Source organism: Crocodylus siamensis, chromosome 12, assembly GCF_052110815.1.
Source record: "Crocodylus siamensis isolate JL-2025a chromosome 12, ASM5211081v1, whole genome shotgun sequence".
Taxonomy (NCBI): domain Eukaryota; kingdom Metazoa; phylum Chordata; order Crocodylia; family Crocodylidae; genus Crocodylus; species Crocodylus siamensis.
In genome coordinates, this window is record NC_143406.1 from 16,788,025 (window position 1) to 16,804,372 (window position 16,348).

General features: G+C 45.0%; 1 protein-coding gene across 9 annotated transcripts in view; it reads right to left on the reverse strand.

Annotated features, from left to right (window-relative positions):
* Positions 1–16,348, reverse strand: part of NPHP4 (nephrocystin 4) — a 107,213-nt gene that overhangs the window by 24,905 nt on the left and 65,960 nt on the right. For 8 of the 9 annotated variants that reach the window (XR_016438747.1, XM_090024398.1, XM_090024396.1 and 5 more), the window contains 7 exons: positions 12,594–12,652; positions 10,860–10,973; positions 10,299–10,456; positions 9,866–10,057; positions 7,491–7,678; positions 4,101–4,261; positions 667–847 (listed from right to left, as the gene is read on the reverse strand). Coding sequence is in view for 8 of the 9 variants with exons in the window: in XM_090024398.1 (XP_089880524.1) it covers positions 667–847; positions 4,101–4,261; positions 7,491–7,678; positions 9,866–10,057; positions 10,299–10,456; positions 10,860–10,973; positions 12,594–12,652 (1,053 nt within the window). In the remaining variant the exon portion in view is untranslated. The remainder of the gene's footprint in view (positions 1–666; positions 848–4,100; positions 4,262–7,490; positions 7,679–9,865; positions 10,058–10,298; positions 10,457–10,859; positions 10,974–12,593; positions 12,653–16,348) is intronic. The other variant, XM_090024397.1, reaches the window with a different exon arrangement.

A 16,348-nucleotide genomic window follows, 5' to 3' on the forward strand; every position in this document is an offset into this window, starting at 1 on the left:
CAGAATATCTCCCAGCTGAGCCTAGGACCAGCACTGAGAAACAGACCCACCCACTTGCTCTTACTGTGTGGTTTCCAAGTCCTGCAAAGAGGCAGCGTAGATGGCCCTCACTGCTCTGAGCCTCTCCTGAGTCAAAACAGGCAGGGCTTGTTTCCTGGTGGCAGTACAGGCTCAGCCGGGAATCAATACAGATTCAGCCATGGTAGCCAATTCCTCAGAGGTGCTGGAGACTTGCAAGTACTGACTGGTAAGGCCCTCTCTGCACCTCTGCATGTTCAGCTCCCCAGCAGCCCAATCTGTACAATGGGAATAAGGTAGCTTCCTGCCACGTACACAGTGATTTAAGGTCTGTAGGTGGGAAGTGCTGTGCAAGCACTAGGTGTTGCTGCATTCCACTGAGGGTAAAAATACCTCTGTTTTGGGAGATGATAATTACACTGAAGAGAGGTAGGGACATGATGCATCAAGCTCCTGAGGTACAACATAGAGGATAGGACAGATTGATGATAGGACTGAAATACAGCAAGGGAGGTTACCACAAGAGTTGTGTGCAGCAAGAATTCGGAAGAACAGAGGAGAAATCTTAAGTCATGTTCTTTCTCTAAGGACAACCGTGTCACCTGTAAAGGCCATTAATCAGCCAGAATACCTGAAGTTCATTCTTACCAACATTAGCCAAGCACAGATGAAGTCGACCTTTCACCACAGCATGGACTCCTACGGGCTTCACTGAGCCATGACGGAGAACGTCCCCACTCATCACTGTGGTGTCCTGCTCATATTCAGTCGAAATGACCTCCAGCTCATGATGCACTTGAACTGCTGTCCGACCCTGGCGGAGCAGGTGCTGTGAGATGAAAGAAACCCACCCTGAAGCCAAAAAAGTATACACTCTGTGGGTCCTGCCCATGATAGACCATTGGTAAATGATTTTCTCTGTCTGTGCAATTCTTTGACAGGTTTTCTTCAAATAAATGCTGTATCCAAAGTTTACTGTTAGTTTTCTTTTTCAGCATACCTGAGGCTTTTTTTAGCTCTTATGTCTCAAACGTTAATCGCAGTTCATAGCTCATAGCTTTTATCCCTGGGGTAATGGTGTGCTGGTTGCAATAGACAAATTAAAACACCCTGTTTAGGGCAGGCTGAGCCTTCTCTGAGGTTCTGTGAGATTCAGAAGGTGGTGGTTTTGCAGGTGTTTCTTTCTCTTTAATTCTTCTGCAATGACCCAAATCAGTTGGGAGACGACAGAAACGAAACAAAATTGTGAATAATAAATAGTAGTTTCTTTAACTGCATTTTACTAGATATCCAAAAAGACACAACTGAGAAGAAAGGTCTAGACTGGCTGAAAAAAGCAATCTGGCTAGACGTAGAAGTGGGAATGGAAAATGGAAGCTAATAACAATTAACATAATTTAGAAGCATGGATATGTAGAAAATTGATAAGGAAACCAAAAGGGAACTAGGAGAAATAAATGGTCAGCACAGTTAAAGGAAGCAAAGAGGGAGACACTTTTTTAATGTATTAGGGACAAAAGCAATCCTCCCATGGTAGTTATCCATGACAAGATGAAATGGTAGCCTTTTCAGTAAAAATTCAGAATGTTCCATAAAAGTTTCTGTTCTATATTTGGGGAAAACACAGAGAATATTACACATTACAGGAGGAGAAGGATGAAATACCATCTTTTCCAACAGTAACTCAGGAGAATGTTAAAGGGCAGTTATTAAAGCAAGATTATTTCTTTAAATCAACAGATCCAGAAAACTTGCATTTAAGAAGCTTAAACAGCTGCCTGAGAAGCTCTCTGGACTTTTAATGTTGATTTTTCAATAAATCTTGGAACACACTGTAAGTTCCAGAGGATTAGAATGCAGTTAATGATATACCAATGCTTAAATGGGGTAATGAGGATGACGCATATAATTTTAGGCCTGTCAGGTTAGTTCAGTACCAGGATGATACAGGATTTGATGGATAAACAATTAAGAATATCATTAATCCCAACAAACATGGATTTATAGAAAATAAATCTCATGAAACTATTGTTTAATAAAGATAAAAGTGTTGAAGTAACACACTTAGATATCTGTAAGGTGTAAGGAAAGTATAAGACCTTGGTGCTGCATGGCATCTTGACTATGGAACCAGAATGATACAAAATCAATGTTGTGTATCATAAATAGATTAAAAACCAGCTAGCTATGAGAGGTCTCAGAATACAGTGGTACAATGGGGACACATCATCAGGTGAAAATGTTTCCAGGGATATTTTATAGGGATTTGTTCTTCACCCTGCGTGTTTTACAAGTTTTATCAATTACCTTCAAGAGAACATACTATATTGCTGATTAAAGTTTGCATGTGATACATGGGTGAGGGAAGAGAAATACAGGAGAAGACAGGGGAGAAGATAGAGCCATGGTGAGTGTAAAGAAGGCATTTCAATATAGCTAAATGTAGAGTTGCTAGTCTAAGTACAAAGTGTGCAGGCTGTGCTTACAGCATGGGGAACTCTAACCTTGGCAGTAGCAACTCTGAGAAAGGCTTGGGGGCTGTAAGGGATGATGATCATGGACTTTGAGGATACAGCTGAAAGGACCAATGTGATCTTGGAATAGATAAATGGGGGAACAGGCAGGAGGAGTGGGGAGGCTGTATCACCTCTCTATTTGGTATACTGTCCACTCAAAACTTGGAGGGGCTTCAGGGAAGAACCATGAAAATGATTAAAGAAACTAAGTGAAACTCTATAAGAGCTCTAAGTAAGTAGTTTATCAGGGAGGAGAAGCATGACTAGATTGATCACAGTCTTTAAGTACCTTCATGGTACTTATATGGTCCTGACATAGAAAACAGAAATTTGAGAACACTCAGCTGAGTGGACAAAGTTCTACTAGGTCCAGGAGCTAGAAGTTGAAGTCAGACAAATTCAGACCTGAAGAAAGACTTAAATCTGTAACAGAGAGGTGAGGTAGCCATTGGAACAAATTAAAAAGGGTTGCAGGGAATTCTCCAGGACCAGAAAGTCATAAGTCAGATAAGGTGTGTTTTGTTTCTGGGGAAGTCCTGTGCTAAAGTGAGATGCCAGGCTAGACCATCAGAATGGTCATTTTTGGCTTCAGAGTCCAGGATAAAAAAATCAGTCCTTGATGGACACAATGGCAGAGAGGGCAGGGAGCAGAAAACAGAGCAGCAAATCAGGCAGGCAGTACAGGACAGGGAGTAGAAAGTAAAGCAGTAGATTGGGGAAGGGTACAAAACAGAGAATAGAAATCAGAGCAGTCGATCAGGCAAGGGAAGAGGATGGGAATAATACTTGGGGAGGTGTGTGGCTAATTTGTAGCCACAACAGATCCCCACCCGCACTGCCTCAGGGGACCCAGCAGGATATGGAGCTTTTACCTCTCAGCTACTGATATGAATCCAGACAGCTTAACAGTGAGCAAAAATTCTAACTCCCTCTGGCCTGTAAATAGTGGTGCTCAGACCATTTTCCCAGTGAAACATGTTTGAACAAACCATCTCCTAGCACTTGGCTCTGTTTGCTCCTCTTTCCTGGCAGCCCCAGTGGGGATGTATGGGAGTCAGCGGATCCAGAGCATGGACTGGGCCTTCCCTGCAGCACAGGCAGTGTTGCAACCCATACACAAATGAAGCCTGCTGGCAAGGCAAGAGTAACATATACTGCTGCTGCCTCTTATGACTGTGTCCTGTGAAGCAGTGAAGACCACTTACTCTCCAGTTTTGTCACTGCAACATCTTTCTGGAGCACAAGGAAGGAACCTCCCAGCACCACCCCTTTTTTAAAAATGTTGCCAACTTTGAAAAATCATTAGATCAGATCTGAGTGCCACAGAAACTAATGCTTATTCCCAAAACCCTCACGGAGTCATCTTCTTTACCACATAACTCAGGGCTGATATTTGCAATATTTAGTTGCAAAGCTCAGAAACTCCAGCACCACTGTCCTCTGCACAAACATACAACAAAAATCCATTTAAAATTCTTAACACTCTAGGCAGAGGTTGTTTTATATTCTTTGAGAGTTTTTGCTATTATTAGTAAACATGGGCTTGTTATGGGAAAAGTTTCCTACCTTCAACCTAACTGCCGCAGATCCAATGAGCAGCAAAGAATCTCCATCCCAGATGTCAATCTGTAGGGTATGGTTAGCTAGGTAACGCAGAAACCAACGTTGTTCTCCAGCCTTTAGGAAAGCAGGATCTACCAGATAATTTAGCTGCAGCCCTGAAGTGCCTGCAAGACAAGGAGTATTTTCCTGACCAAGCAAATTTAAGTTACTTCTTAGCAGATTCATTTCTGAATTGGGTTCTATCAATGTGTCTACCTGCAGTCCTCCAATAATGTTCTCCCTTGGTAATGCCTCATAGGGTGCTTGTAGACATGCTGGGATGCTGCTCTGACACTGTAATTATAGTGCATCGAAGCAGGCTCAATGATTCATAGTTTCATAGTTAGTAGGGTTGAAAGGGACCTGAGCAGATCATCGAGTCCGACCCACTGCCACGGCAGGAAAGAGTACTGGAGTCAAAAGACTCCAGCAAGGTGTTCATCCAGCCTCCTCTTAAAGACCCCAAAGGTAGGAGCCAGCACCACTTCTCTTGGAAGTTGGTTCCAGACCTTAGCCACCCTGACCGTGAAGTAGCACCTCCTGATATCTAGTCTAAATCTACCCTCTGCCAGCTCGTGACCATTATTTCTAGTCACTCCTGGTAGTGCTCGGCGAACAGGGACTCCCCCAATGCCTGCTGGTCCCCTCTGACTAGTTTGTACCAGGCCACTAGATCCCCCCTCAGCCTTCTCTTGTGCAGGCTGAACAGGTTCAGGTCCCGTAGCCTCTCCTTGTAGGGCCTGCCCTGTTGCCCCCTGATCATGCGAGTGGCCTCCTCTGGACCCTCTCCATGTTGTCCACATCCCTCTTGAAGTGCGGCACCCAGAATTGGATGCAGTACTCCAGCTGCGGCCTGACCAGTGCCACATAGAGGGGGAGGATCACCTCCCTGGACCTGCTCGAGATGTATCTGTGGATGCATGACAAGGTGTGGCTGGCCTTCCTGACTGCATCCCCACACTGCCAGCCCATGTTCATCTTGGCATCAGTGATGACTCCGAGATCCTTTTCTGCCTCTGTACTGACGAGAAGGGAGTTCCCCAGCCTGTAGGTATGTATGGTGCTGGTTCTTCCTCCCCAGGTACAGCACCCTGCACTTGTCGGTTTTGAATCCCATCCTATTCTCATCCACCCACCCCTGTAACCTGTCCAGGTCCGATTGCAGCCTATTCCTCCCTTCTAGCATCCCCACATCCCCCCACATCTTAGTGTCATCAGCAAATTTGAACAGGGTGCTTTTTACCCCCTCGTCCAAGTCACTGATGAAGATGTTGAACAGTGCAGGCCCAAGGACTGAGCCCTGTGGAACCCCACTGCCCACATTCCTCCAGGTAAAATGACCTGTCCACAACCACTCTCTGGGTGCGGCCCTCCAGCCAGTTGGTGACCCATTTGACTGTGTGGGTGTTGACACCACAGTCCCCCAGTTTCTTAATAAGAACAGGGTGAGAAACAGTGTTGGAGGCCTTCCGAAAGTCCAGGAAGACTATTTCAACTGCTACCCCTGCATCTAAGGATTTGGTGACCTGGTCATAGAAGGGCACCAGGTTGGTCTGACAGGACCTGCCTCTAATGAACCCGTGTTGGTTGCCCCTAAGCATACTCTCCCCCGGTGGCCCCTCGTGGACATGTGCTGGACTAATTCTCTCAAAAAGCTTGCCCAGGATTGAGGCAAGACTAACTGGCCTATCGTTTCCTGGGTCCTCCTTCCTCTCCTTTATGGAGATGGGAACCACATTGGCCCTCAATTAATTGAGTCTGCTGGAGCGTGCTAATTAGTGCACTCCAGCCATCCTCCATGTCTTGTGTATCAGCATCCCCATGCCTCAAAATGGCAGCTGGGGCACCTTAACTAAAGCCTGTTCGACAAGCTTTACATAAGGTGCTCCCACCACCATTTTGAAGTGTAGGTATGCTGATACATGAGGCACCATGAGTGCTTTAATTAGCGTGGCTCTTGGAGCCACTGTAATTAAAGCACCCCCCCCCACCCCCCACCCCCACACACACACACACTCTCTCTCCCCTGGAGAATGTGTCTATCATCTATCAATGAAATATTATCTATATGTATGCATCTATCAACAAAATATTAAGCTTTCAGTTCTTTCTGGGAGTGACATTCATCCACAAAAATATCAAGTTAATGTGGACTTCCCATTCTAATGTTTATTAAGTATGCTACAGGGCAGGGAAGAACTTTACCAGCTAAATATGCTGCGTCAGAGATAGGATACTGGCTTTGTCTCTAGGGACAGAAATTTAATAAGATGGTAAAAAAAACAACAACAAAAAATAAAAAAACTTTGTTAAGAGAATCAGATTGGATTGCTACAGACTGGCTGCTTCGATATGCTGTGCGTCTTTGTAAAATACAGTTAGCTACTGCTGGAGTCAGCATTCTAGATTTCTGAATCGTGTCAATGACACTTATTGATGTTTTTGTTATGGCTTAACATTTTGAACACTTTAATTGTATGCTGAATAAACTAATGGAAACCTGATATCATAACAGATGCTAGTCCATTACCTTGGCTTGGAGCTCAGCCTAAATTCAATTGACAAAAATGCTATTTGAACAATTAAAAAAAAAGTAGTTTAAGCTTCCCAGGTGCATTTTCCTCACACAACAACATATTAATGCAGCATGTAAGAAACAATTTTACTGATAACTATAGGAAAGGCTTAAAATATTGATACAGTTTTAGTCTTAATTCATTCTGAAACCCCAGAGCAAGGTTCAGTTGATGGCAAGTCTTTAGTCTCTCAAGCATGTGGGCAGAATGCCTCTGATCCAAGCAGTCCAGTATCCTGCCCCCAACAACTGGCAACAGTAGATGCTTCAAAGGAAGGACAAAAAAACACCCAAGAACAAAGACAGAATGACCAGACCACAGGGGGAGATTTCTTCTAGGCTCCAAGCAATTGGTTTTGCCCTGAAGCACAAAAGTTAATGCCCTCATTAAACCATATCCTCCTCTCCACTGCAGGTATGATGTATACAAACACACATTTGCACCAGGTTGAGTTCTGAATCTTACTAAGCAAGTTCTTGGGATGAATGATTTCTTGTGGCAATGTGTCCTGCTGGCTAGGTGCGAGCTTGGTAACAAAATATGGCTTTAAATTTGCCGCCCATTAATTTTACTAAGTGTCCTCTTGTTTAGCGCAAAGAATAGATTTAAATGCCCGGGTGCTTGCTCAACCCTACCCATTATTTCATCATGTCAAACCCCCTAAGAGTGTTCTTACACCTTTTCCAATTTCCAAACTGCTGGCTACAGTCTGCAGGGTTTCCTCAGGGGACACGCTATCTGGTGACAGCTATAACACTCTCAGATTGCTAGTGCTTACCACTGTCAAGCATTCCCTCCTTGTTAATCGGAACTAAGATGTAGGAAGATGGGGCTGAAGAGGTGGAGTCAGCAAGGTCCATTTTGACCAGCTGTAGCCGTGGTGTGGTGACCTGTGAGAAGCGGTAGAACTGGAAGGTGAAATACACAGTCTTCGGCCATGTCACCTCTGTGCCAGCCTGGGGAGTCCTTAACCAAAAAAAGAAAAGAAACCCACATCTGTGTTAATCCTCCCCCTATTACAGATTCCTCATTGGTAGTGTTCTGCGCTTTCAGTTTTTACTGGTTTTCACCAATAAATTCCCTGAGTTTTTAATTGAAGTTATTTAGTTTTTACTGATTTATACCTGATTTTTCTGATTTACATCTGTTTTTCAGTTCACTCAATTTTACCAGGTACAGTAAAATCCCTGTTAACTGGTACAAGTGGGGAATGGCTGGGGAGTGCCAGTAAGCTAAAAGTGCTGGTTACTCAAGGCACAGGTTTCTGGCTGTATGTAGGAGGGGGTGGCAGTGGCCACATGCGCAGAGGGGGGGGGTGGCTGCGCGGGGGCTGGGGAAGGGTGGCTGGAGCCGCTGCCTGGCAGCGTGGGGCTCTGACCCCAGGCAGGGCAGAAGGGGCCACGGCAATCACTCCTGGGGCAGGCAGGTCCCAGCTGCACCCCAGCGGCTCCGGCTGTGGCCCTGCCCTGGGCGCTGCAAGCCCCACTAGGGGAGCAGGTGGGAGAACCCAGCCCTGCTCCCTGTGGTGGGCACTTCACCTGGCCACTCCACACAGGCCCACAGGGCTGAAGCCACTGCCTGGGGGCACGGGGCTCCTAGCTCTGACCCCAGGCAGGGCAGAAGGTGCTGGTGCTGGGGTCAGGGTGGTTCGGGGTGCAGTGGTGCCAGTGCTGGGGTCCCAGGGGGTTCAGGGTGCAGCACTGCCCAGCAACTGCAGGCAGCTGGCACCAGCCACTCCCAGGTCCGCTGCAGCAGGGGCTGGGGTGAGCAGGGACAAGCTGCGCCACACCCCCTGCCCCCTGGGGCTCTGCTTGTTCCCACTCACCCCAGTCCCTGCTGCAACGGCCCCACGAATGGCTGATACCAGCTGTGGAGGGAACCGTAAGTCAGTGAGTGCAGTCATGGCTCTTGCTGCTACATGCACCTCAGGAGGGCTGTAGGCTGGAGGGCTGTGCCGGGCTCTTCCAGGGGGCACATGCTGCCAGATCTGTGCGCCAGACAAGAACAAGCTGCTACCCACCCTGAGCACCAGGAAGAGCCCAGAGCCACCACTGGCTCCAGCCTGCAGCAGCAGCCTTCTCTTGTTCTGTGCAGATCGGGGGGCACGTGCCCCTCTTGGAAATAGCCAGGCACAGCCCTCCAGCCCATGGCCTTCCCAGGGTGCATGTAGCAGCAACAGCCCTGCCCCCCCAACCATGCACCCACTGACAGTTCCCTCTGCTTTGCTCCCTGCTGCAGCCCCGGGAGTGGCCAAAAGGCTGTGCTGCACTGCATCCTTCCCCCCACCCCTTCCCTAGTCCTAGCCTTACTCCCTCCTTCCCTGCCATGGGAACATATTATTATTTTCCCTGATTTAAACTGATTTCTTTTCTTCCTTTTATCTTGATTTCAACCTGGTTTTTAAGTTTGGAAAATAAACCCTGAAAAATTCCTGGATTTTTTTTTTTAAATAAAAACCAAAAATGTGGAACATTACTCATTGTGCATTTATTTGGAAACCACTAAGAGGCAGAGGAACCAGAGAAGATTCATGACAGTAAGTATAGTCAAAAGACTTTGGGAGGTTTTCTATGAAGCAGTATTCTTGAGAGGAAAGCAGCTTGCATTTACTTCCACTTTCAATCAGTTGATACCACTGTGACCCCCTGCTCTCTTGTACTGAGTGCCCTAGTCCAAAACCAGCTGAAAAGGGCATTTTAGCTTCAGACTTACACTGCACTGTCAATCACAGTAAAGACTGGAGCAATATATTGTCAAGATAAAGCCACCATTGCAGGAAAGCCTTTCCAAATGAAGCTCCTTGTCTATAAATAAGCAGTTACTCAGGAAAAACCCAGAGTAATTAGTTTTTACATTACAATCTGGCTAATGTGAATAAAAAATTAATTTGGAACTGGCTCAATACATAAAGCAATATCTAAAATGAAATGTTTACTATTCCGAGAACTACTGCTGGCAGTTTCGTTACCATGGCAGTGGCTAATCCATGCCTCAGGGAAGCAAGGAGAAAATCCTTATGAAGGGACATTGGGGCACAGAAAGAAGGACATGTCAGAATTGCACCAGAGAGAACCATGAAGATCAAGACAGAAACCAATGATCCTGCAACAGGGGACATAAACCCAACCCTAAACCATGGCACCTGGGCCTTACCTGCTAAAGGCAAGGAACTGTAGAACTATTTCATTGCTTTGCAAGAAGTCAGCTTCTTCCCTCTGGGGGTCAAAGTTCACAGGGGCTGCAGGGTCCAAAACTTCTACTGGTTCCTTGTTGCAATCCAGGATTTCTGGAAAGCCAGCAGCATGTAGGCGGGCTAGAGAGGCCCGAGTGAGCGCTGTGCTAGAGCTGAAAGAGAAATGCCTTTGAGTTTTCCAGGCAGTGGGAAACATCAAAATGCCAAACTTTTCTATCTTAGCATCTCTGGTACCTCTTTATGAGCATTTTAAGTTGGTTCCAAGTTACTTAGAGAGATGGTGTCAGCAAGGAATGGGCTGGTGACACAGACCTGGAGCTCCATCCCACTAGCTAAGTAGTGAGTTCACCTGCTCATGCTCCACTCACTGGCACCTCTGTCAAAGGGCCTCACCTGCTTGCCTGTGCTCCCATAGCAACGATTGGCACATGCACTGGCATGAAGGGCAACTCCTGCAGCTGGTCACTCGCCAGGGACTCTTGGGCCAGCAAGCCACAGCTGAGATCAGCCTCCAGATGAGTTATGCTGCCACTGCCATGCACCGGCTCCTGCTGACAAACAAGGGGCTCAGATGAAATGAGCAGTCTCCTAGATGGATAGGTAACACCACAGCAAGGGGGCAGGCTCTGGAGCTCCTTGGGCTGCAGAGCCAGTGGCCTTACTCCCAGGCAATGGGCGGAACACAGAACTACTACTGCCTCCCAGCCAACTGGCTTATGCACTGAGCTCTGCTGCCTCTCCTGCACGAAAGTGCAGCTGTGAAGGAGGAGCTGGAGCATTCTCAGACACCCAGGTTCTATGTATGCTGAGCTGTGGAACATGCCGTGACCGCAGGCCTCAGTGTTCACTTTGTAGCTCTGTGAGAACGCATACCCAAGTAAGAACACTTCTTTCTGCAAAGGCTGGACAAGGGAAAAGATAGGCCAGTACTTAAACAGAAATTGAAACCCTTACTGTGCGTCTACGTTGGCCTCTCCCTGGAGATGGAGGAAGTAGAGAGCCACTGGGCTGCTGCAACGGGGGTTTTGTTACATGGTGTGGTGACATGGACAACTGAGAGATCGACAACTGGAAAGGAAATAACTGATTATCATTAAGATGATGAGGCTGCTGAAGGAAGAAATGCCACGATGTATGAACTTCCTGTGGGAACCTGGTTAGGTCAGGAGTGCCAGAAACTCATGCAAGGCACGGCTGTGGCTTGCTTTTGAAATGATCTGTGCAGGTCAGGAATGATAAATGCTTAGACCTCACTGAGGCACAGTTCTCCTTCTTAGATAAGCTGCACAGCTCAGATGCTTCTGGGTTCTAATGATGCCTAAACCATATTCCCTAATTTAGCTGCTGATGCTGCAGTATACTGTGCAGTTTCAGAATGGATTACCTACAGGGGTTGTGGAATCTTTATTCCTGGAACTTTTTAAAAACAGGTTAGAGGAGGATGATCCTACCTGGTACAAGGGTTTAGACTGGAAAACCTCCTGAAGTCCCTTCAAGGTCTATTTTCCTATAATTCTGTGATTATTATGCATTAAAAATAACTGTAGAAAGATAAAGATCAAAACAGTCCAGTAATGACTGTAAAATCCATTTTTTCTTCACAAATATCATTGTGTACTGTTCTCCGTATCAAAAATAAAAAAACACTCTGAACTTGTATTTGGGGGCTTGCACCTGATTCTTTAAACCTTGACAAACTGTCCATGCAGAAATTACATACTGTTGTCAATATACTTCTGCTGGACAGGAGAACCCTGCAGATCTGCTCTGCTAAAATGATGTTGCCTTAAAAAATAAAAATAAAAAAAATCCATGTTATGAGAACAGCTTCAAAGGTTTGTGTCCAGTAAATAATAGGTAGAGTATGTTTTTGCTGCTGTTTGGGATATGGATTCTAGCAGGAAATTGTTGTTTAGCCACGAAGGCCTTGGAAACTAATACACAGTGGAATACTGGAATAACTTTCAGAGCTAGACTACACTGCGTGAACAGAGCTGTTTTCAAGGAAATACTATTGCCTGTGAAGCTTATACAAGTAGTTTATACCCTGGAGTAATGTGTGTGTGTAGACATTACATTACTTCACTAGTAAGTTAAGCAGTTTCTCCACATCGCTATTTTTCAGGAATTTTGTGCGGAAAAAAATCAACATGAAGCAAACCAGTCTGCAAGAGAATTGATGTTTTTAGCCTCCTTCTCTGTTATCAGTGAATCATGATGTAATTATATGATCAAAAAGAAGAGGGTGGAAGAACCAGCTATTCAAAGCTTGCCTTGTTATGCTTAACTCTAATTATATGAAATACTGGCTTCTCATGCAGTGACCTGCAAGGGCCTTCACAGCAGCTGCAACCCTGGCCAGCTCTCACTAGCTACCTCTTTATCCAGTCTGGTCACTCGAGTCACCATTAACATGCTCATCTCCTGACTCCTTTACTTGCTTTCTACCTCTTCTCCATCAGACCCAACCAAGTTCCATCATTTATCAGGTGCAAGTGGGCTGGGCATTTCTGTGGATTCACTCTGCTGACCTACAACGTTGACCTTAAAGTTTAACCCGCTTCTTACTTGAAATCCTAAACTTTTAAAAAAAAATATTACCAGCAACACTGCCCTAGTGGATCCCTGAATACTCTAACTGACAATCTAATTTCCCAATGCAGTAACACATCACAATCAAGCACTTACCCCAGGTCCCTGAGTGGAAGCTTGAGTGGAAGCCATTATTTGGGGTGAAGGCGTAGAACCTATAAAGGAGCAGACAAGAGAAAATGCAGGAAGAAAATGCAGGGATTCTATACCATTTGGTGGACTCACCATGTCCCATATCTCAGCCCCATTAAAGTCAATGAAAGTTGCTGCTGACCAGAGCCGTGACTAAATTTTGGTGTCCTGGGTAAAACTTCAGGCAGCAGTGGCAGTGAAAACACCTTTGTTACATCTGGAGGATGCCTGTGCCCCCCGGTTTGTAGAAGCCCAGCTGGATAAGCCCCAAACCACCTGGCTGCACGCTGGGACACAGAAACTGGGTGCTGGGAAACAGAAGGAGCAGCCCTGGACTGCTTGGCCCTAGAAGCTGAGCCCCACACAGATCCTACAGCAAGGCAGCATAGGGCTTCTCCAGCTCAGCTCATATACCCGGGGGGGGGGCAGGGCTGCTCCAGCTGCAGCAAAGACTGTAGTGGAGAAAGACATCATTTCTGCACCCCTTCTATGTTAGTGCCTTTCTCACTCCCTACTGCTACTAGTTTTAATAACTCTGGTTCATCCCCTCCCGTCACCTAGTATTTGTTTCCTATATCTGGTGGAGGTATGTAAATTTGGGGAGGTGAGATACCGCTTTTTAGCCACCTCTCACTGATCTGTATACTATAACTGTCATCTGAAATAAAAAAATATATAGTTATTCTCCAGACCGCATTGTTTTTCAAAGAGAATTAGGCTAAATCTGCCAGGGAATGCTTCCCTGTTGTAAAACATAGATCCTCTATCACAAGACAGTGCTGTATTTTCCTTAAAGCCATGTGGCACTGGCTAAGTGGATTGTTTAATGAGACGTGGAAGTTTTGGGATACTTACAGTTTTGATAGCTCTTCTATTATGTCTTGTCACTATTTTCATCTGTTTGTACATTCATGCCCTGAAACTGCATGGGTTTTGTTTTATCTTTGGTGGTCTACTTGTTCCTTGGCACAAGACGAACTTGCTATCCTGATAAGCAGGAAACCTTTTAGTTCAGAATTGGAGCACAGATGTTTTTTAGCTATTAATAAGCCTTCATTTTGCTTTCTCTGTCTCATTCATTTCAGCTGTTATTGTGAAAGTTTTCCAAGGAAATTACTGAGTTTCCCTTAAACTTACATTACTGTTTTCTTTCTACTTTGATGGATTTGGCCATTATTAAGATGGTCATGGTTAGAAATGCACAAGGCCCAATATTTATCAGCACCAGAAATGTATAGAAAAGATTCTTTGCTAGCCGCTTGCTCAGTGACTCACATCTTTCTCCAACGCTTAGCTTTTGCAGTGTGACAGCAGATACTGATGCAATATAGCTCTTAAACATGGGCAGGGACAAGTATGAGTGTAAATAAAAAAGACCACATTATCTTAATAAACCTGTGATCATTAGTATTCGATCACAGAAATTTGGGACCCTGTTAAACTGCTTGGCAAACTTCACAAGAACAATCCTTGTGGAAGTTCTAGTTTTGTCCTTCTGCTACCAAATGGGCTGGATATGCCTGAGGATTTTGCAAGTTCCACCAAAGCTAACTGGGAAGAGCAGGAGCAAAAGTTTGCAGACAGAATGTCTTCTAGACTTTGCTGAGCATCAGAAACCACTGCATGAAAGACAGATGACTTCTCAAGCAAGTTCTTAGCTCATCCAAATCTACCTGCCTGTCTACAGCAATGGCAAAGGTGACATTCCAGTTCGATTTCAGAGTTCAGACTGCTGCTCCCCAAAATACAGTGTATATGTAGTCTCTGGCAGGGTTTATGGAGTCTGGGTAGCCTCCTTTTAAATAGTCTGTGAACTCTCTAGAGGGGCTCGCTGTGTTCTGCACTTTAAAAATCCCAAGGATCCAACCAAAGCAGCAGCTCATATACAGTGCTGCCTAGCAATACTACGTCTATATTCCATAAGCACTTTTATGTGAATTCTAACATGTCCATCTGGCTTCTTCATAGTTATGTTTTATGCATAAAGATCAAACTATCAATTTTCAGAACAACCAGTAATTAGAACAATTACATTACCGAGCCTTCCTTGTCCATGAAGTCACAGAGGGACAAAAGTTCCCCAAAGAGTTAAAAGAGAAAAGGAATAAAAATGGTCTGTTCACCATTCAGTTTGGGATTCTGAATTCTCTTTTGCATACAGCCTCTTCTGGAAGCTGTGATTCATGAAAGGTCACTGTATTTTCTGAACGCTTCAAAGCTTGTGTGCAGTATCTGCTCATTGCTCCTCCACAAGCTGCTTGAAAGAAGTGATTTGTACTGTCAGAGAAGTGCCCATTGCATTCATGGCTATCATTAACACAGATCTGACCTAACATATTGTACTAAGTGCAGCTGTGAACTTATAATTGCTATGAACTTTCTAAATAGGGCAAAAACAAGCATTGGTCCTGATTGCAATGAACAAGTCAGGTTTGGAGCCACGAGCCACCTAGACAGAATTGCTGAAAAATTAATCCATTGGATGTCTGCCAGCAAAGAATTAACCCTTATGTCCCAATTAGCAAATATGATCAAACAGCAGTGATCCTACTTGTTAGAACAGTGTGACAGCCTCAAAGCAAACCCAAGTAAGCTGTTTCAGATAAAGGCTCCCCAGAATGCATTAAAAAATGAAATACAGGGGCAGGGATCATCTTCCAAGTGCACTTTCATCAGAAATGTTTGAATGATTGGCTAGCCCTTTATGAAGCAAACCATATATCACACCATGTCTCTTCTATTTAAGTAACAGTCCCTATTGCTAGTTCAGGTACAAGATGTCCAATCACAAAAGGAGTTGAGCCTTTTAAACTAAAGGCAATGAGGCTGTGTTGAGGTTGAATGACTGGCCCAAGGCTACACTGGGAGTCAGTGGCAGACCTGGGATAAGAGTTCTCACCTGTTTTCCAGTCCTACCCACTGTAAAATGTCACTTCCTTCAACATAAGAAATGTAACTCCCAACATAGATTTATCTGCTAGTAGCATTTTTTTGCCTTCCCGCTGCTGTCCTCACATCCCACATACCCCATTAAATCCTTTAATGTGTTGATCTGCACCCCAGCAGAGAAGAGGCTGGCTCAGCTTCCTCTGCACTCTAGCTCAACAAATAATATTGATGTAAAACTGCCTGATGAAGTGAACTCTGCTCTTGGCAATGACAGAGCTATGTCCATTCAGCCAGGGCCATATTAAAATACTGCTAGAGTCTGCATTAGTTTAGTTACAGCTGTTATGGACTCTAAGAATTTTTCTATCTGAAGTTAAGAGTTTTCAATCCTGCTGCTGCCTAAAAAAACTCTGAAAAACTTTCCATGAAAGAAATTCACAAAATACACCATTTAGATTCCTTTTGCCCCATTTTCTTTTCATTGTTCAAGGTATTTACATGGGAACTGCTCCCCTGTCCTGGCTGGTTATTCTCCAGGTGAGGCCAAAATTCTGTCCCAGCTAGGTTATAACTGGCTGCTGTGGAAAGCGTTGCTGTGTCTTATACAACATATTATATCCTGGGGAAACAAGGTTTGTTTGGTGATATCTTTTCTTGGACCAGCTATACAGTAGGGAAAGATGTTAGATGAGCTTGCTTTCTGCATATTCCCTTGACTATGAGGGCAAGAATAACACTGTGGCCCTACTATACCCTGGAGTGCAGAATAAACAGTCAAAGCAGATAAACTGAGAAGCATCTAAACTCTTGTTCCAAGGCAAATCTGCTTT